Source organism: Triturus cristatus, chromosome 8 (genome assembly GCF_964204655.1).
Source record: "Triturus cristatus chromosome 8, aTriCri1.1, whole genome shotgun sequence".
NCBI lineage: Eukaryota > Metazoa > Chordata > Amphibia > Caudata > Salamandridae > Triturus > Triturus cristatus.
In genome coordinates, this window is record NC_140591.1 from 1,420,624,308 (window position 1) to 1,420,645,654 (window position 21,347).

Below are 21,347 nucleotides of genomic sequence, written 5' to 3' on the forward strand. Positions count from 1 at the left end.
GATTGGCTACGAATTCAGTATTACAATTGCAAAATGAAATCCCAATATCTGAGATTTCAGAAGTTATAAAATCTATGGTGGGGCCAAAAGCCTGTGGTGATGATGGATTACCCATCGAATTTGATAAAACTTTTGTAAAGGAGTTGACTCCATTTCTTAAGAAACTCTTTAATTATGTTAAGACAGGTGATGCTGTTCCAGCGGAGTTTAAGAGGGCGATTGTAGTAAACTTTACGAAAAAGGGTAAGGAACCTAACCACGTGAATTCATATAGACAAAAGTCCAATTGGTTGCATACTGCTCTAACTACCAGCGTGTTGCCCCAAAGAAATGTGGTCCCTGAAGTCAGCGTCGGCGGGTACGCCTATGCCCGAGTCATGAGTGCAAGTAAGTGTAGCGTTAGCCATCCCTGGACACGTGTTTCGAGGTAGTTGCCTCTCGTCAGCAGGGAGTAGGTGAGTGTGTAGGGTTGCTGTGTAGGCTGGTAAAAAAATGTTCTCAGGTAAAGTACCTCTCGTAGCGCGCAGGTGCGTAACCAAGAGCTCGTCGGCTCCACCGGCTCAAGGAGCCTGAATATTAACAAAAGTCCAATTGGTCGCACACTGCTCTACCTACCAGCGTGTTGCCCCAAAGAATTGTGGTCCCTGAAGTCAGCGTCGGCGGGTACGCCTATGCCCGAGTCATGAGTGCAAGTAAGTGTAGCGTTAGCCATCCCTGGACACGTGTTTCGAGGTAGTTGCCTCTCGTCAGCAGGGAGTAGGTGAGTGTGTAGGGTTGCTGTGTAGGCTGCTAAAAAAAGTGTTCTCAGGTAAAGTACCTCTCGTAGCGCGCAGGTGCGTAACCATGAGCTCGTCGGCTCCACCGGCTCAAGGAGCCTGAATATTAACAAAAGTCCAATTGGTCGCACACTGCTCTACCTACCAGCGTGTTGCCCCAAAGAATTGTGGTCCCTGAAGTCAGCGTCGGTGGGTACGCCTATGCCAGAGTCATGAGTGCAGGTAAGTGTAGCGTTAGCCATCCCAATTCATATAGACCCATTAGTCTTTTAAATGCTGACTATAAGATTCTGATGAAGATCTGGGCACAGCGTATCACTCCTTTAGCCCAAGAAGTAATTCATATGGATCAAACGGGTTTTGTTGCAGGTAGGGCCATGTCATCTAATACTGGAATTCTGATACAAGCATTGGATTATTTCAACGTCAATAGGACACCAGCCTGTATCATGATGGTTAATGCTGAAAGAGCTTTCGACTTAGTTAATTGGGATGCTTTATTTTTCGGACTTGAAAGATGTAATTTTCCAGTCCAAGTTATTTCTATGTTACAAAATATTTATAAGGGATCTCAGGCACAGTTAGTAATAAATGGAAAGCAAATAGGCTCAGTGAATATCAATAGGGGTACTATCACCTTTATTATTTACCTTTTTTATAGAACTTTTAGCAATTAAAATAAGGGGTAATAGGAATATACAATCACCGATTCCTGGTATGGCTAAATTTAAGTTATTTGCTGATGACGCTATTCTTTATTTATCTCCTCAAAATATAGATCGGATTTTGACTGAATTTAACCAATTCGAATTAATCGGGGGATATCAAATTAATCCAACTAAAACAGAGATTATAATAATAAATATTGGACCTGAATTCTTGCCCCATAATCTTCAATATCAGGCTCACAAAAACAGATCCTATACGGTATCTTGCTATTTATGTAACAGGGCAATTTAGCTAAATTAAACTATGAGGCCACCAGTAATAAAATACAAAAACCTTTGGAAAGATGGGCAAGTCTTCCGCTAATCTTGATAGGGCGAGTGGCGCTTATCAAGATGTCTATATTACCCCTATTAATTTTTATATTTTCTAATATCATAAAGGTTAATGCTAGTTATTTCAAGGGATTCGATGATTAGATCTTTTATTTGGAACAAAAAGATTTCTAGAATCGGGTGGTTTAGCCTTACCGCATATTCATACATACTATGATTCAGCATTTTTAGATTTTGCAGCTTGCTTATTATCCAGTACAAAATGTAGAGATAATTTTTTTATTGATAAAATGATTGTAGAAGCAGTTACTCCAATTCCCAGCTTTCTCAAAAGTTAGAAACTTCCTAAAAAATCCTGATATAAAACGCTCATTGATTTTACAGGAAGGTTGAACTCATTCTTTAAACAGAGTGGGTTCTCGGGTTTATATGCCTTAAAGCTAAACGAATGTAGAGATCTGGGTCTCTATATACATTCCTCCCATATTAGAACCTGGCAGGATTCTGGCTTGGGTACAGTTATTCAGTTTTTTATCCAGGGCAGGATTATAACATGGGAAGAAGTACAGACAAGGAGCCATGATCGTATAAAGCCTTTATTTTTTTAATATCTTCAAATTGTTTATTTTTTTAAATAAACACAAGTTAATATTGAGTTGTTCTCCTTCTAAGATAGCAACTTCCCTTTTCTCCGTTAATATCAGAGGGGTAGGTAATTGATTATTGCGATCCCAAAATCAATCTTCTTCAGTAGAATTTGTTTTAGAGAAGGTTATTTTAGAAACTGCATGTTCTTTCTCTAGCCTAGAATGGCAAAAGATATCCGTTGCAGGCAATAAGGCTCTTAGAGCTGCCAACTGAGAATGGCGTTTCTCTTACACTGGATGGCGTACTATGCTCCAAAGGCTCTTAATAAATTTTACCCCCAGGTTGAAAATAGATGTTTTCGTTGCCTCTCTCCAACTGAAGGGGGATGGAGGCATATATTTTTTTCCTGTCCAAAACTCGAGACGTTTTGGGGTAGAAGTTTTGACTATTTTAGTCAGGCTATAAAGAGATCTTATCCCCCAATTCCGGAAGCAGCTCTCTTCGGTATAACACATAGGGAGGTCAGTTTAGCTAAATCTGAAGGTCATTTTCTTGCTATCTCAATGTTAGTGGCCCATTCCCTTATCCTACAGAATTGGAGGTCGCTTGAAGCACCCTTATACGAAAAATGGTTTAATAAGATGAAGTGTACCAAGAAATACGAAGAAGTGTATGCTAAACGAACAGGAGCACTTAAAATGTTTTCGTCTAGTTGGAAATATTTTTTTTAACTCTTATTCTGAGAATAATCTACCAAAATTTTGTTAAGTAAAATGTCTCTACAAATCATACTACGTGATATACAGAATGATAATATTTGTTCAAGCAAGTTTTTTTTTTTTAGCTGTATTTTCTTGATCTGTTTTTTTTTTCTGAACCTTGACTTTGTAAAGATGTTCTATTTCCTGATGTCATGCTCAATAAAAAATTATAAAGAAACAAAACTATAAATTGTGACCTATTTGACTAATTCAGAAGCGAATTATGCATTTTTTGGTGACCCTTTACACGTCTTCTTATATCATTTTTTCTCTACACTCCATGTGTACTTGAGGCATTACGGTTCACAGTCTACCTGTCTAATTACGTTGCAGTAGCTTATAGGTGATTAGTGGGTCAGAATGTATTTCTGTTTATTTGTAATTGTTTGCTATTGTTCATGCTTTTTAGAAATGATATGCTACGTTTTCCAGTCTGTGTTACTGTTTGAGTCTTTATTTCAGATTTGTCTTTCTTGACCTTGAGTCACCTCTTCTTACTTGGGGACTCAGGTATTAAGTGTTGGTCCCTGTTAAACTGCTCATATGTTGTCATCTCAGTGAAACATGTATCTCTAGTACTGATTCACTTATGGTAAAGTACACGTGTGTGATCAGATTCTTACTTTGTCTCGCATGACTTTTTTTGTAGACACCACCACTGGTCATCTGTACTTCTTGTCCGGGTTTGTTTTTGAGGAGGCACACCACTGTTGTTTCATAGCGTCAGTTGTTTCTTTCTCTTCGGAATACACCAATAATGCGAAATCTGAGAGTTGCCAATAAGGTTTCCTTGGACCCTCTTTTCTGGTGCTCCTGTGAGGTGTTCCTTAGTCTCTCACTCTGCTTTTGAAGGACTGCTGCTGGTGTAGCGTTTTTGACACCCCTGCTGTGAAGCAAATTAGAAACAATAGTATTTTGCAGTTCAGCTTTCTATATCTTATAGGAACCCTCGCTGACTGGTTTAGCAGTTGGGTGGTGTCTTCCTAGGTTCGTGATTTGAGAACCTTTAGATTTCTTTAGGGCTGTACCAAAAGTATGACATTTACCTTTTGCTGTAACAAAGCCAGACCGGATGGATTTTACAACATTTCGCAGCAATGAACATTTCATCGAAGATCTATATTTTCTGCTTTTACATTATCTTGCCAAGCAGCAAAGGCGCCAACACTCCCAGGGCAACAGAGAAGCTCAGCACTAGCGTCTCCTGGGGAGAGTGATTGCTCACCCCAGGAGAGTCTGGGATATATTTTTCTCCCTGCTCATGGAGGCTTGTGGGCCTGCAGCTGCTCCTGGCAGCCCACGAAACACAACTGAACAATTTACTATGGCTGTGCCAGCAAAATATAAAAAAATTTCACGTTACCGCTTATGGGGTTCTCCTTCTTGTCAAAGGCTTTTCTTCAGTTTTGATGCTGTGAGCTTGTAAATATTTGATGCACTGGCTGTGGTGTGTTTATTTGACCTGTAGGTGTTAGTGCCACTTCAAGGAGCACCCACACACCTCCTTCCTAATCATGTGGCGTATCCAGGGCCACGAGGTCACGTGGCTCTCCGTGCCACCCAACTCTTAGACTGTAGACATTGGGTGAAACAAGCTCCTTTCCCATGCTCTGTCGAAGCTCATCTGTGCCAGAGGAGAGTGGACAGAGCACAGTCTGTGGCCTACTGCCAGACTCTTCCCTTTTCACATAGCAACTCAGCTGAGCCCTGGGTCTCTCCAGAGGCAGATACAGATTTTGAGGGGGGGTGGGGGTGGGGGGGGGGGGGGGTTGGGAGGTTTTGTGTGTGTGTGTGTTTTTTTTTAAGTAAGCATTTGCACTGCAATAGGTCTTGCATTTACGAGAGTTTAAGATATTGGCAGTGTAAATGACAATGCCTTTTATGTATTTGTTTTGATACTTAGCACATAAATAAAAGGCATTGTCATTTACAATGCCAATAACTTTTGGATTTCATTTCAAAGAAGCGGCCACTATTGTCCCGGACTGCTTGGAAAGTGAAAGTGCACATGGCGCACTGAATGTTGCAGGAAAACATGTCGTGCCTGCAGTAGGAGAAACTCATTAAAGAAAATAGGTCTTACAGACTAATAACACATACCATGTAACAAAAGGGGTAAAAGGGCTAGTCCTCATGGGAGGTTTCAAATGAAGACGAGTCGGTACTAAGGAGGAACTAACAAGCCTATTAACGAACCAGAAGCCAACATTTACAAAGGAAATTGACACAAGCCAATGAAAAGAATGGGTGGAGAATGGGCGGAGTTTCAACCCCATACTCTAATACAGCATGCCTTACAGAGCAGTGCATGCGCTGCCCAGGCTCGACCTAAAAACTGCACTTGTGTTCCCTGCTCCAGCGCACATGCAGCAATTATAAAAATTAGCAAAACCAATTGGGCTGGCATTGGCTGCAACCTTTTTGCTTTGCCAGTATTTGTTCTGTTTTTCTTTTTTTAAACTTGTTGTGGGAGACGCTGGGCCCTCGCCAATATTAAACAAAAACATTGGAAAAAAGCAAAAATATGTTTTGGGTCTCAATTAGCTCACATTCTCTTGAATAGTTCCTGGCACCAAACAGAGCAACTTCGTGTTAGGATTTGCTCATTGTTAAAGGGCAGAATACCATCTATCAGCCAATAGCTGAAGTGGGCTGACCCATTACCCTGTGCTGTATGTTTTAGTGGGGGAAGTAACGTGTGAATTTCCAATGAATGAACAGGGCTGGCTGAAAGACCCTCTAAGTAAGTATATTAGATATACAGTTCTAAATTGACTAAAATCAATTGGCCTTGACCAGACCTAAAGAAGAATATGCATTAGAGGCTATTTCATGTTGGGCAGTCTCCGATCCCAAAGGTCCAGTTTTTATGCAGTCTTCATTCATTTTTCTTCATTGTATTATGGTGGCACACTCCTATCCTGGGTTCTCCTGATGGCAAAACGTTATGAGGAGGATGCCTGATGACGTTTTACAGCTGCTGCTTTCTCCTCCTTTGAAAACAGCTTGGCTGTAGGCCACTGACATGCCATCCTGTACAGCCCTGATGGTTTCCTGACCTGTGGGGCTTCAGACAGCAGAACCACAATGTCCCCGGCAGTAGACCACACTCTCCTCCAGCACTTCCCAAGCCCTGTCCATAAGCCACTTGCAGGGCATTTTTGTGTTCTGCAGGCATCTGCAGTATCCACTCCTGTGGTATCCACAGTCGGGACCAGTCCACAGGGACCCACTTCCTTCCATGTCTTTAGCAAATCCACCCTCAACTGGTCCTGAAAGGGAGGCTGGGAATTCAAGCCCAGAGTGGGGTTTTCCACACTCCAGTCAGGGTGTCATCATTTGCACTCGTCTGTCTCTGTTGTTCCTCTTTTTGGCTCTTCTTCCTTGTGCATGAGTTTAAAATGAAGATGGGGAGTTATAGAACATGGGTGAATCCTACCCATTCCATTGATGCCACATCACACCAAACTGGCTCTTCTAGGGATTTGCCCTCTGGCTACCTAATCTCCTACAAGGTACACTGGTAAGACATCAAAATGGTGGCTTGAAGCAAAATTGAAAATTACTTCTGAGTCAAGCTCATCTTATCCTGGCCTGTTCTCTTCCGCCCAAGACTTCAAAGAAATGAACTTTAGAACGCCACTTGACAGGTAGGCTTTTCTGTTCAGCTTAAGGAGCAGGTTTAATCCCTCCAGGGTGTGCCTGTTATGTGTGTGTGTGGGGTTGGGGGTGTGGGGGGGAGGGGGTTATTTGCTAGCTGGGTGGCAGATTAATTAGGACTTCCAGTAAAGCAGCTCATAAATCAAATCCCGTTAAGCCTTGTGAGAAAATGTTATGTTTTTAGGTATGTTAATTAAGTCACATAGAGTTAAAAAAGTATTTTCTCGGTTTGTGACCCAGGAATTGAAAGGAAAGGACATGTCGGTGACCTTTTTTATCATGTGCCAATCAGAAATAAAAAAAATTCAGCACACTGTGCTAGCCAATTTAAATGCTTCAGATGTACGCCTCAGTTGAATTATAAGGCATTTGGAAGCCACAACAAATTTAGTCTGGGGCTCATCTACAACAGTCCTGCCTGTGTTCCAATATCATGTTGAGTTCAACATCAGTCTGATTCAGCCTGCACATGCAACCCGCCCACACGCTCTTGTACAAGCTGCACAAGCAGCATACCTTATTTTAAAAGATGGGCACTGTACCATGTCACAGCAATGATCAGAAACCAGAGGTCAGTAAGCAAAACAAAACAAAACTGGTTTTTCACAGGTTAATACTGCTTTCCTCATAGAGTGGATGTGTATTTTGTTCTCTCAATGCACCAGTGAGTTTTCCCTAGCTGCATATTTCTAGCTTTGGGCTGCTTAATTAAATTACTATTACTTTGTTTGGGCAATATATGAGACTAATGTCTTCATGATAGTCGAGCAGAGAAATTGACACAAGGCCATATTGCACAAGCAGAACACCTGCACATTCTTAACGTTTTTCTGAAGTCTTCCTGATGTCAAGAAATATTAGAATAGTGCACCTCATATGGGACGCATGGTAAGGGTAACTTATTGTCCTTTAAAAGTTTATATTATTTTTTAAGTTTCAATAATAGTTTAGTGAATTTTACATTTTAAGTATATGATACAACTTAAGGTGAGCATACCCATCAGTTAACCCTCCTGTACCCAATAACCCCACTCCACTTCTTAACTCATCCTTTTTCTCTCAATCCAATCTGGATCCATTCCTTTCTAGGCTGGTTCACTCCCGCATCCAGGTGTCGCTCCCAGACCTGCTGAGATCCCAGAGCCCTGCCACGGTTCAGGCAAGTTAGGTATTCTTGACTAGAAGGTCCAGCACACTTTTCTTTTTGGATAGCCCTATGTGGTCCTTGTTTAAGTAAGTAAGCAATAGAACTCATATTTTACAACAATGTAATTCATATTGAGGGCGCTATATGCGAGTTTCTCGTGGCTCAAGAGCGACCTCGCCCTTTGTAACTATAGTTTGAATGTAGGGATCTGATTATTCCTTTACCATGCCAATTTCATTTCATTGGAATCTAGCAAAAGAAAGGAAAGGAAGGATATAGTTTTCTCTCTTGCAGCATATAATTGGTAATTTACTTGCTTAGCAAAACCACTTTGGGGCATCTGTGTAGACAGTTATAAATTATTAGCCTAATTCCCTCTCCCAAAATATGGAGAGTTGAGGGCAACTCCCCAACAGCCCTCTGACTTAACCTATCCCTTACGTGTAGTCTAGCTGGGGTAATGTGACATCTGTGCGAGATTTCATAAGAGGATTCCTTCCCTTGTCCACCTCTAGCAAAATTATTTGCTCTATGAAATGTCTTCCCCGTTACTTTGCATCCAATGTGATGCCTAGTTGTCTACCACTGCGGCTGAAAGAGGTTTGCTCCCTGGTGGCTGTGGATTAGGAAGGAAATAGAGCCTGGATGCCAGGTGTCTTGTAGAAGTCAATGCACAGGATTTTAGTAAATGGAGTTCACTCCCTTGAAGCTCCTTTTATAACCTCAGATTGTAGAACCCAGTGCCATAGTTGCAAGTAGTGAAATCTTTCTGCTTCGGCAAGATTATTAAGATTCTCAAATGACTTAATGGCTCCAACAGTGATGAATGAGATCCTGTAGCCTACAACAGCCACCTTGTTTACAGCCCTTAAGTTTGCTCCTATGAAGCCCTGACGTAACACCAGTGTTCTCAAATAGTGGGGTAAATGGGGCTGGCTGTGAGGTCATACCTCTATTCTCTGCACGCTACCTGAGAGCTTGAAGGTGGAGTCCGTGACTTGAGAACAGTAGATATTTATTCCCCTTTGGGCTCACGTGACCCATGGGAATTTACCTAGAGGCATGTTGCAAGGTCTTGCTGTATAAAGCACCAAAATGTATCTGATCCCCCTTGCCATCACTCTGTCAGATAATGCATTTGGGGGCACCACGTAATAATGTTGAAGCTGGGGCATCTCCACACAACCAGCCTGGGATATTCAAAGCATTTCTTTCTGCTCAGTCCCAGGCCTTTCCCTCCCCAGACAAAGGCATTACTGATCTCCTGTAGCTGCTTGATGTCACTATAGTTTATGGGACTCCGGAGTGGCTAAACACACAAGATGATGGACGGAATGTTGCACAATGGCAAAACATTCATCCCCAGTCACAGATCTGGGTTTAATCCATCGTTATTTTGCTCACCACACCACCCCAGTTCAGACATGGCCATATGCAAATCAGTTTTGACCCTGTGCCTCATGGGAACAGTCCAGCCCGAACTGCCAAGCCATATCTTCCTTGGACTGGAATCGAGCATCCTAGGACCGGTTTCTGGCTATCAGCCGTCATCAGCCAGGATAGCTTGATACCCTCAGTGGCTAAGTGCCCCTCTCCCATCATCCCCCCAACAATGAGCCCAGGATGATATAAAAGCCCAACAAGGCAGGAAGGCTTCCAGCTTGGCTGTGAATGCTCAAATGACCCCTCACGGTCCATCAAAACAAATATCGTCAGCGAATAGTGTGACCTTGAAGGTGTCATGTCCAAACTTGATCCCACTAATGGTTTAATTATGCCTGATCTTTTTGAGCAGCAGTTCCAGGAAGGGGGCAAAATGTAGGAGGAGGAGACCAGTCTCACAAGTACCCCTGCGGATTGTGCATCCTCTGTAAACGTCCCTTACACAAAAATGTTCACCTTAGGTCTTTAGTAGGTGGTGAGCCCCGACCCTATGTTATTGGCCGAACCCAAATGCCTTAGACTATCTATTCTAGTGCCCCAGCCCACACAGTTCTCTGCTTGTTTTCTGTCGATGGAGAGCAATTCAGTATCCCTCATGCACTGCCCTATTATATATCAATAAGATGCAGTGCCTTCTTCATATCAATACATTTGTGACCCTGAAAACAGCCAGCTTGGGCCTAATGCAGCAGTGGCAGGTGCACACCATTGAGCTTATTTGCTTATATCCTCCTAAAAGGTTTTGTTTGACTTTCAGAATTTAGGAAATTGTGGCCACCTCTATTAAAGTGGTCATGCCCCCACGGTCAGAGTAAACAAAGTAGTTAACGTAGTGACTAGCGTGGGGGGGGTTTGGAGGGTGGGTCAAATGTTGTATAGAATGTGGCAAAGAAGTCGCACAGGCCCATTGCCTTGGCAGGCTTCAGTTGTTTGATCTTTCACAGGAGTTCTTCTTTATCAAAGCATCTAGAGTGTTTGCCACTGCCTCATCTTGACCAGTTAGGCCCTTTTTTCTTGATAGGTATTTCTGTCTTTCTTTTGACTTCTATGTGGATATGATCCTTTTTCATATATTCTTCTTTACAGCTCTCACCCCTTCTCCTTTATTCCCTCTTCTTTCTTCTTATCATACATGTTTATATAATTTGCCTCTTTTTCCAATCTTGCTTCTTCCTTTTCTTCATCTCTCCCACCTTTTCAGCTTCTCTCAATTGGTTTTTACATTTAATATCTTCGTACCTAATATAAGGTTTACTTCATTTTTTTTATAGTTCTTATTGTTGAATTTTTCACATGTACTATTCACAATTTGCGATATTTTATTGCTTCACTTATGTTTTTATTACTCACACATGTTTTTGAAAATTGTCACATGGAACGTCAGAGGCTTGAACTCCCCCATTAAGCGACAGAGTCTTATCTCACCTCTCCAAATTAGATGTTAATATTGCGTTACTGCAAGAATCACATCTCACTGAAGGTAAATCACTAAAACTCAAAAGAAATTGGGTTGGTGGAATCTTTTTCTCACCAGGAGATGGCAAAAGGAATGGGGTTATAACTCTTTGTCACAAAGCACTGAATGCCAAGCTTGTATCTCAAGAATCCGACACAGAGGGTAGGTGGATTTTCAGTAACCTTCTGCTGGGGAAGACCCCTCTGTCTTTGCTTAACATTTATGCCCCTACTTGCGGTGATGCCACGTTTTGGTCTCGTGTATCTCAGTTGTAGCTCAAGTACCCATCAGAAAAATGTATTCTTGCAGGAGACTGCAACCAAGTGATGGACCCGTTTATTGATAAAAATTCTAAATCCCCCTTTATCCCAAACACGCCACACAAAGTTTTCACATGATCTATTCAACAAAGAAACTTATTAGACTCATGGTGCCTCTGCAACTCATCCACAAGATAATACTCCTTTTTTTTCCTCTCCACATCAAACACAATCTCAAATAGACCATATTTTTATTTCACGCAACATTTCCCAATTCTTACGTTCTGCTGACATAGGCCCTATACTCATTTCGGATCATGCACCCGTTTCAATTCAGTTAGACATTTTAAATCAATCCACAGTGCCAAAAAATGGCGTTTCAATAATTCCTTACTCCTTGACCCTAATTTCAATTCATCTTTTACCTCTTTCGCTCCAAAGTTTTTTCACATTAATTTAACAAATTATGTCTCCTTTCATACAGTGTGGGACGCCTTTAAGGCCACCGCTCGGGATTTCATCATTAGATTTGTGTCAAATAAACATAAAGTTTCCCGCATATTACATAACACACTTCTTGTTAAGATTAAAAAACTTGAGCACTCCTTCCACACCTCCAAGTCGAAGGACTCCCTTAAAGATCTCATCAATGCAAAAATCGCTTTTAACGAATCCACTACCGAACAGGCCTCCCTATATTTACTGAAATCCTCAGCGAAGTATTATGGTGGCCAAAACAAATCAGGCAAACTTCTAGCCAATTATCTAAAGATTACACAACATAAACTTCATATTGATTCCATTATAGATGATAGCCAAGCACCGAAATTCAAAGACACTGAAATACTCCAAGAATTTGTACATTTCTATCAATCCCTTTATACACCAGAAAACACACCCTCAGACAGAGGCGCAACTAGAGCCAAATTTCGGGGGGGGGGGCTAAGAAAAAATTTCGGGGGGGGGGGGGGGCTGAGTCTTTTAAGCCATAGGCAGAGTGGAGCTGCAGGGGCTCTTAGAAGGGGTGAAACAACAGCAAGGCCTCATTAACATGCAAATGGTCTTTTAAAGACCTGTGAAGTGCTCGGGTGCGGCTGTGTGTGCGCCGCGAGGCTGTCTCATCCCGGGCTGCCACATGCGACGGGGGGGGGGGCTGAAGCCCTGTGAGATCAATGGGTGTTGCGCGCCTGCCCTCAGATACAGACATATCCCAATATTTCTCCACAATTCAAAAACATATTAATCCCCAATTAGATTTAGCTTCTTTGGAAGATGAACTTACACAAACAGAATTGTTAAATGCTTTAAAAACTCTTAAAAAAGACAAGGCCCCAGGCCCAGACGGCTTCACAGTGGAATTTTATTTACATTTCGTTCATCTATTACTCCCACACTTACACTCTTCTGTCTCCCTTTATCGCTTCCTGTAATTCCACTGGCTCCTTTTCCGGAGTCCTGATCTGTCTAATACCAAAGGCTGATAAGGATTTACGTTACTGTAAGAATTATAGACCTATATCCTTAGTTAACATATCTCGAAAGCTCTAGCCCTAAGATTAGAACCACATCTTCCCATGCTGCTTGGAAAAGAACAATCAGGTTTTGTCAAAGGCCGCAACATCACTGACAATACACGCTTATTTTTTTACATTTTATCGAAATCGTCACATTTTCCGGACTCCTTGGCGGCGATTGCGTTAGATGCAGAAAAGGCCTTTGATAGGGTTTACTGGCCTTTTATCTTCCACGCTCTCAAGTGGTTTGGACCGAAAATCATTTCTTTAATAGCCCTACTTTACTCTGAGCCCAAGGCCGCCATATCTACCAATGGCCTCATCTCCCCCTACTTTAATCTTAAACGAGGGGTACGCCAAGGATGCCCCTTGTCCCCTTTTCTTTTCAATTTGGCCTTAGAACCCTTTCTCTCAAGAATAAGCCTGAATAACTCAATCACAGGTTTGGTCTTTGATCCTCAACAAATTAAGCTGGCAGCATATGCTGACGATATTTTAGTTTTTCTTTCCCAACCACAATCTTCATTTACAGCTTTCATGGGAGAAGTGGAGGCCTATGGATTGGTATCTGGCTATAAACTGAATAGAGGGAAATGTGAGATACTACCCTTAACCAAATACACCTTTAAGGATGATTTTAAGATCTCCAACTTTACTTGGAACCCAAAACATATAAAATATCATGGCATCTGGTTCTCTCCCTCTATAAAGACATCTATCTCTTTAAACATAGACAAATGTTCTGCCAAACTTAAAACATTTGTCGCAAGATGGCATCCCCTTCATCTTTCTTGGTGGGGTCGTCTGGACACAATCAAAATGATGTTGACTCCGATAGTTTTGTATATCCTTTCTAACATTCCACTTTCCATCCCATCTAAATTCTTTCAAAAGATTAATTTTATTTTGACTTCTTTTTTATGGAACGCTACAAAAACCAAGAATGGCGTTATCGAATTGGATCACTAATCAACCTGAAGATAAACCTCTCTGGGTGGATCTTGTGACCTCATTTTAGCTCCCTTTTCATTTCAGGAATATCTCTCCTTTACTCGCAACCCACATAAGCTCTCTACTCTCATAATTAAGCAATCCTGTAAACTACTATCCACTGCACCCCACTTAGTAGTACATAATTTAGACACTTTTCTCAATTCCACAATTTGGCACAATAAACAAATCCTTCTTAATAGGAAACCTGTATATTGGAAGGCTTGGAGAAATAAAGGTCTACTCTGGGTTCATCAATTTTTAGATCAGGGCGCACCCATTCAATTTACGCAATTACAAACTCTTTATCATTTGCCTTCTTCCTTTAAACCTACATTTTTGACCTTGCAGAAAGCAATACTTGATACTTATGCTAAAATCAAATCTTCACCTTACTCACCCTCCCACCCCATTTCCCCATGGCCTAACCTTTTGCACATAAACCCCAAAGCGTCCACCATTTATTCCCGTGTAATGGTACCTCCTGAGATCCGAGACAAAACCAAAGAGGAACTCTAATGGGAATCCGATCTGGGAACGATTGGCCTATCTCTTTTTGGAACAGAATTTGGACGAAACTTAGGAAATCATCCAGAGCAGCCAGCACAACACAAACACTCTTCTTTATTTACAACAGATTGTTTCTTACCCCCACATACCTACATAAAATACACAACACAAATCTCAACACTTGCTGGACATGTTCCCAGGTTGACGCTGATCTCCATCATATGTTTTTCACCTGTCCACATGTTTTTATATTCTGGAAACGGGTCTGGCACCAAATCAACACTATATTTCACACCACAATTCCCCTCTCCCCCACAAACATTTTCCTAGGTAGTTTAACACCGGACTGGAAAACGAGTCAATCCCAGTTATCACTTATTTATTTGTTAATAGCTGTAGCTTTTCAGCAAATATAAAAACACTGGAAAGATTCCTCTAAATTGTCCTATTTAGCTTGGTGGTATGCTGTATGTCACAATCATCGCCTCGATACAGCACTCGTTCATCCTATCTCTCTTGCTACTAAACGTTCTCACCTTTGGGGCCCAATCACACAATTTCTAGACGATACAGTAAAGACAACTTCTTTACCTGCTCCCTCACAACAAGAAGTTACCAAGCCTCCTTGACCTCCTATTGTTTATTTATAATTATGTTTAATTTATCATTTTCTATAATATTTTTTAAAATTGTGTATTTTTGATATGTACTGCTATTTATTATTGTATTCATATCATCTTCTATATTATCCTTTTACTGTTTTAATGGATATTATATATCATATTCTTTATTATACCTTCATGTATTTATGTATTAACAAATAACTGCATGTACGAAGTATTGTTTTTATGATCATAATAATCTTTTCAATAAACCTTTTCTTGAACTTAAAAAAGGTATTTCTGGCTTTAGCCTCAGATGGATCGGCCCTGTATAGAGCCTCATAGTATAACCAGTTCTTCTCCGCCGCTTTGTTCGATGTGCCTTTCTCATCTTTTACTTCCACTATGTGATTATGTGCTTGATTCGCACTTAGCCATAAGCTGATTGCTTTTATTGTCTCCCTCATAGAACTTATACTTTGCCTTGTCATCTTGAACCATGCAAATTTGTCCCTCAAAGCTGTAAGCTGACGCCGAAGCTTATTGGAAGGGGAAACCGTATATAATCATTTGATCGCACACAGCTCCTGGGTGAGCTTATTTCATAGGGCCTCCCTCATCACATTCAAATGAGTGGCTTTTAAATGAAAACACCTTGCGACACAGCCTTAAATGCATCCCATACACATCTCCCGTCTACATGTAACGTAACTTTTGTTTTAGTGTTCTGAGTGTCGGCCATTTATTGCAATTTTTTTCTTTTTACCTCTAGGTGTACTTTGTATGCTCTTGTAACCTGCACACGGCACTTTTTCTGTTTGTAACGTATCGTTTGCTACCTCTTGTATTTTGTTTGCCCTTGATACTTGCACAATTGTCACTATTGCCTCATGTAACGTACCATTTGATTTTGTAACATGCTCACTTGTATTTTTGCTCCGTATGTATCATTACTGCTGCTATTGTGAAGCGCTCTGACACCTTCGGGTAAAGTCCGCGCTATATAAAAACGCATTAAATAAAATAAATAAAGTAGAATATCATGGAATATCCAATTACCCACCCTACTCAACCCACCCACCCCCACCTCCTGGGTGGGCCACTGAAATGTGCCAGTGGACACTCACCCACACCCCCACTGGTCTGATAATGTCTGCAGGCCTGTACAGCAGAGTATTGGGAGTCATTGGCTCTCGAGAATTGCCTACAGCTCCATGCAACTATTAACCCCACGCCTTCCAGCCATAGATTTCCCTCTGGGGATATCAGGAAGGTCCTCCCATGTTGCTGTTGCAATGTTTTTTATTGGGCACATAGGTAGAAATCACCTCCCAGAGTAGTGTATTCAAAACAGAATCAGTTAGCTCTGAAATTTCTAGCTGCATGAGGCCTCTTGCCCCTGGTTGGGTGTAACAATTGAACTCTTCTAGAGAGTGGCCATGTAATTTGCCATTAATTACTGCATTTTCTCTCTTTATAAGTGTTCACCTCTTTTAATGGACATCTAGAGCTTATCAGCACCCCCAACCTCCGCTGTTTGTTACTTAGATTAAGAATGGTATTGTTTTGGAAAGAATGTTGCTTAATTGGGAGAGGGATTGTGGCCAGCTGAAGTCGAGCAGCAGTCTTTCTGGGACCCTGCTACCTCCCGCCACTGAAGCAATTGCCTAGTATAATACCTTTACCTGAGATAAACTTTAGATGCTCCTGATGATGTGACCATCCTCTGGGTATGTGCTTGATTTTTGGCTTTCTTTTATGGCTGTGGTCATCTGCTGCTTTGACAGAAGCTGCTACTCTCCTTCATTCTCTCGAAGCTTTGTCCCTTCTGTTGGCTGCTCTTACGTTTTTGATTCCCTGAGTGTCTTCTGGGGCAAACCACTTTTCCTCCCATCAATTGGGTTCTGTGGCTGAACACGAAAGCACTTGTGACTTGAGATGGGAGCTATCCAGCTTGAGAGAGACTCATGCCAGTGATGACAGTACAGTGACAGGGAACGTAATTGCCTCGAAGTCTGTCATCTGCATGTGTAGAGGCAGGAAGACGGTTAAACTGCCCTTGCATGCCATTGACACAATACCCGAAGACCTGCAAAAATTATGATATCGGACCCAATGCTATCCCCCACTTCAAGCACAAGTATTGGCACCTGTGCTACCAAAACATTCATTACGTGAGTGTGTGGATACTGTTATGCTGGTAATAACGAATACATGTTTGAATCTGGATGGGAATAAAAAAGTTGTTGACAGCCATGATAGAACTCTTGATCCTGAACCCATTCTTGACCCGTGTCTCTAGGTCTACTCAGCTATTGCTTTCCACAGGGGGGACGTGCTGAGTTATTGAGACTCGTAAAGTACTAGACACAATCACATGCTGCGAAATTTTTAACCTGATTCCAGTGAAATATTTAGAATCACTACAAATAAGGCTGGCACACCTAAAATAGATGGCAGGACAAATGTATCTAAGGCAAACAAAAAAAAACTTGTAGGGAGATGATATAACAGAGCAATTTTGCACAGTCATCTGTGGGAGATGATGTTTTTTCTGGGTCAGATTAGTCTGATCAGAAATCAAACTAGATAAATTAGTCTGTTCTGGACGTTGCAGTGGTATTGTTGACACATGCTTTCTTGAGGAATCTGATACTATTTAAGAATGGGAGAAATCTGCAAATGGCTACACCACTGTGCCTTTACCTACATCTGCAGGCAAATGTAATGCACCTCCTGAAATCATTGTCTCCCATAGCGACATACTTAACATCTCTTCCTTATTAATGAGTCAGGCCGATCTTTCTTCTCCCACTGGACCTGCGTATCTGCAGTATATAATCTGCTCCTGACCCAGCAGGAAGAAATTCGGAAACCTCATCTTGCTCTCTGAACTACAAACCAGAAATTGCAGAGTTCTCTTAAGAGAATGACCTAGACTGTCATCTCTTTCACTTCTCTGCTATCCGAGATTGAACAAAGAACAATCAAAGATACTATGTCTCAGTTCCATAAAAGTCTCAAAAAACACAAAGTGGTTTTACGACACTCATTGGGAACCGAAGGACTAAATTGATCCAGATGAAGCAATCTTGGTATACTAGGACTACAAGATGGTGCCTAAGGCAATGACAGTCATGGCATCATTGTGTAAAGCTTTGATAAAGCTTTTCCTGCGTGCTCTGACTGGGATTTGAATGCATATGTTGAAAGGGCCCATCGCTTTCCACGCTGGTAACCAAACAGTTGGCTGCCTTTCGAACATCATCTGAGTCTGCTGCCAAAGCTGATTCAGTGTGTCTACATGGGCGAAAGCCAACTTGAGTATCATTACAGTATAGAAAAATGTCCAAATAAGTTGGAAGTTGATAAGTCAGAATGCTTTCCAAAATCTTTGCCATATGGTAAAAGTGTGATGGGTCGATAATTGACTAGTTCTCCTTCGTCAAGGTTTTTTTTATTTTTATAGAGGTGTTACAATCCTTAAGCTCAAAAGGTACACTTTTGTGGGTTTTTTTGAGCGCTCATTGATGTTGAAAACAGTCTTAGTATGTCCGAGGATATCCAATTAAAGAATTTTCAGAGGAATCATCGCTTTAGTTGAACCCAATTTATATGATTTAATAGTTTTGGTAAATGAATCAATAGCGGGGCAAAAACATGATTTTAGGGAGTGTGCAGGGACTTCCCATGTATCAGTAATGTGGAGGTTAAACACACCTCCACGGGTGCTCTTATGCAGTTCATGGCATTTTCTGGAGACAATAGTTACTATTGCTAGATCTTCAAATAGTTGAAGCTGCACTCCATTGTAGGACGTCCACTGAGCTAGTCTTGCTTTGTTCATGATACTTTTTTAGCCCTGAAAGAAATGAAGATACACTAAGAGCCCATTCAGTTGAACTTGATAGGCTTTCTACCCGCTTTCTTCCGAATAATATTGAAGAGGCCCTGCTTGTGCTGACCATGGTCTTCTCCCTCTGTTTCACACGGAACTCCTTGTATATGGACATTGTTCTGCCTTGATCGCTTTACCTGATCTCCACATTTACCCTGTATAACTCTAGCTTGATCATCCGTAATTGCACAGCCTCGCAGGCTTCTGCAGCATGCTGTGACATAATTGCCTCTCCATGTACATTGCAATGATCAATGCCACAAGGCACTGCTCTCTGCATCGCTCCTCGGGCACTGTTCTTGTGCCAACGGCCTTTAGGCGTTAAAGCCACTATCCAGAGCTAATCTAGCTGTTCGTCAGGTAGTGAGAGTGACAGTGATGTCCTTTGATGTCGTGGTGGCAGGGCAGGAGCAGTTGCTCTCTGCTCAGACATCTGCCATCTTAGGGTGCCTAGTTACGCCAGTGTTTATTGGTTTTACCTAAAATTGTGATATTTAATGTCTTCAGCACACATGTATGAATCATCAAATAAAGCCTACTATGAATGCAAATATGTTCAGATATAATCTTGGAAAGTGGGGCTGACTTGTGTTTTTGCAATTTGTTTGATATCTAAAGTCTATGACGATTAATTTGTATTTTGAAGTTGGGGAAAATTCAGTGGTGCATCATTTTTAAGTTTAAAAAAATATATATATTTCTTCTTTTTCTGATCTAGCGCTTTATCCAGTATCTGGCTTCTAGAAATACATTGTTTAACTTGAGCAACTTCTTGGACAAAAGTGGATTGCAAGGTAAGAATTTAAGAATTTGTATTGAAGTGTTACAATCCTTCAAGGATGCACTAAATTTAAGAAACAGGAGCAATTTAATAGAATACATGATTACAAACTGTATAGAATTTAAGTGTTAGGCTACTTGGCATTAAAGTGAAACAAGGAGAAGAATCTCTTTTCCTCCTGTTTTTCCTATTTCAATAGGAGTCAAACACGCTCAATCACTGTGCAATATTAGATAACACACCAGCAATTTAGATTCTCACATTTCTAGTTGATTGCTTTCAAATCATTAGATATGTTTTAGATTTAGTTTTTCGGTCACCAGCCTTAAATGAGGAATCTGCCTAATCTATGTACGTAGTGTTTGCATGTGGCATAAAATCAGCGGAAAACAGTGCTTAATTTGTAAAAATAAATAAATGAATAAACCTTAAGTGCCAGGGACCTCATCAGGAGGCCACTGCAGCTTGCCCCATCCATTGCCCCTGCCAGAGCTACCAATGACAGTATCAACACAATTATGACAGTGATGGCATTCCTGCAAGTATGACAATTTAGACTATTCCTGGTGCCCTGCACTATAATATTGGCTTGAGCGACAGGTATCAGTCCTTTTTAATGTCTATTGAAATAATAAGCAACTGTTGTGCTCATTTCTAAATCAGACCGCTAGAGCTACCATGTGGCAGACTGTCACAAGTGCCGGCGTTAACAAATAAAGTGCAGGTGCCAAGCACTGGAAACCTCCGACTCAAATTAAGCACTGGTGTAACCTGTTGGTCACCTGAGAAAATTGTGTCACAATATCTACTACATCCATATCCACTTGCAAATTGAGTACCACTATATCATCAAAGCAAGTTTATATGAAAATATAGATTTACTGTTTTCTTGTCACAAAGATAGTTTTGCAGGTCAGTATTTTTGCCACCATGTTGGGCCACCTCCCGCTTCCCCCCCTTTCTTCCAAGCCCATCTCAGAAATTCTTGCATCAAAGGAGTCTGAAGGCCACAAATTAGGTCATAGCAATACACTACCCACTATTTCAGAAATTAATAATCTAGTATCGTTTCCTCGTACAATATGTAGTGCTTTTAGATCATTTGCCTAAATGTTTCATGTGTGGTTAGTAAATGTCCACATGCGGCCTTGTTTCTGTCGAGGTACCTGGGATCTACCATTTTACTGCTTGATTTTTTTAATCCTGTTTGTGAAACTGAAAGAAAGGCATCTATAGAAAGTAGTGACGAAATGACCACGCATACCTGGCTTACATTTGTGGGTCTAGTTGATGGTTAAAGTTTGCAAAGAACATACTTTGATTTCATCATCACACCTTTGTCATTCACATGAAATCAGTCAATCCGCTTGCTAATGGCCACCAGTAGTCCTCAAAATAAAGGTTTCGGGTTGTAAATTATCCCCATCAGAGTAGGACCCTTCGACCCACCAGAGTAGGATCCCAGCACTGTTTCCCATTTCAGAAAGCTTCATATGGTAAAAAATATTACTTGATGATACGTGTTGTTTTCAATTATGTGGTTTTGTCATACCCCATAGGTTTTCTTTATTATAGGCTGTTAGCAGCTTTCCTCACGGTGTATTATTCAAACAGCGAAAGATTTATGCAGGTATCATCACGATGTGCAGAGTTTACCTGCATTCATAATGCAAATATGTCATTGTTTTCATTCTGCTGAAGGTCAAAGAAGTCCTCACATTAGCTGTGCCACGTTTTTCTATTCCCACTCTGAATCAAACATTCCCACCAGGTCCTTTTTTGTCTCACAATGAAGTGATTGGTTTTACAATACATACCTCTGTACCCTCTCACATTCAAATACTTTATTGTATATTTTTACTGCTGGAAGGTTGGTTACAAAATAATGTATGGTTGTTAAAAGATGCATTTGTGCACATGACATAGGGCACTTTGAAAAGAGAGAACATTTTAACTGTAT

The 21,347-nt window shown here is 41.1% G+C and overlaps 1 protein-coding gene across 13 annotated transcripts in view; it reads left to right on the forward strand.

Moving 5' to 3' along the window:
• The window catches only part of PICALM (phosphatidylinositol binding clathrin assembly protein), a 592,332-nt gene that overhangs the window by 225,312 nt on the left and 345,673 nt on the right, over positions 1-21,347 (forward strand). For all 13 annotated transcript variants that reach the window (XM_085623164.1, XM_085623165.1, XM_085623155.1 and 10 more), the window contains exon 3: positions 19,325-19,400. In XM_085623164.1, coding sequence (XP_085479290.1) covers positions 19,325-19,400 — 76 coding nt within the window. The remainder of the gene's footprint in view (positions 1-19,324; positions 19,401-21,347) is intronic.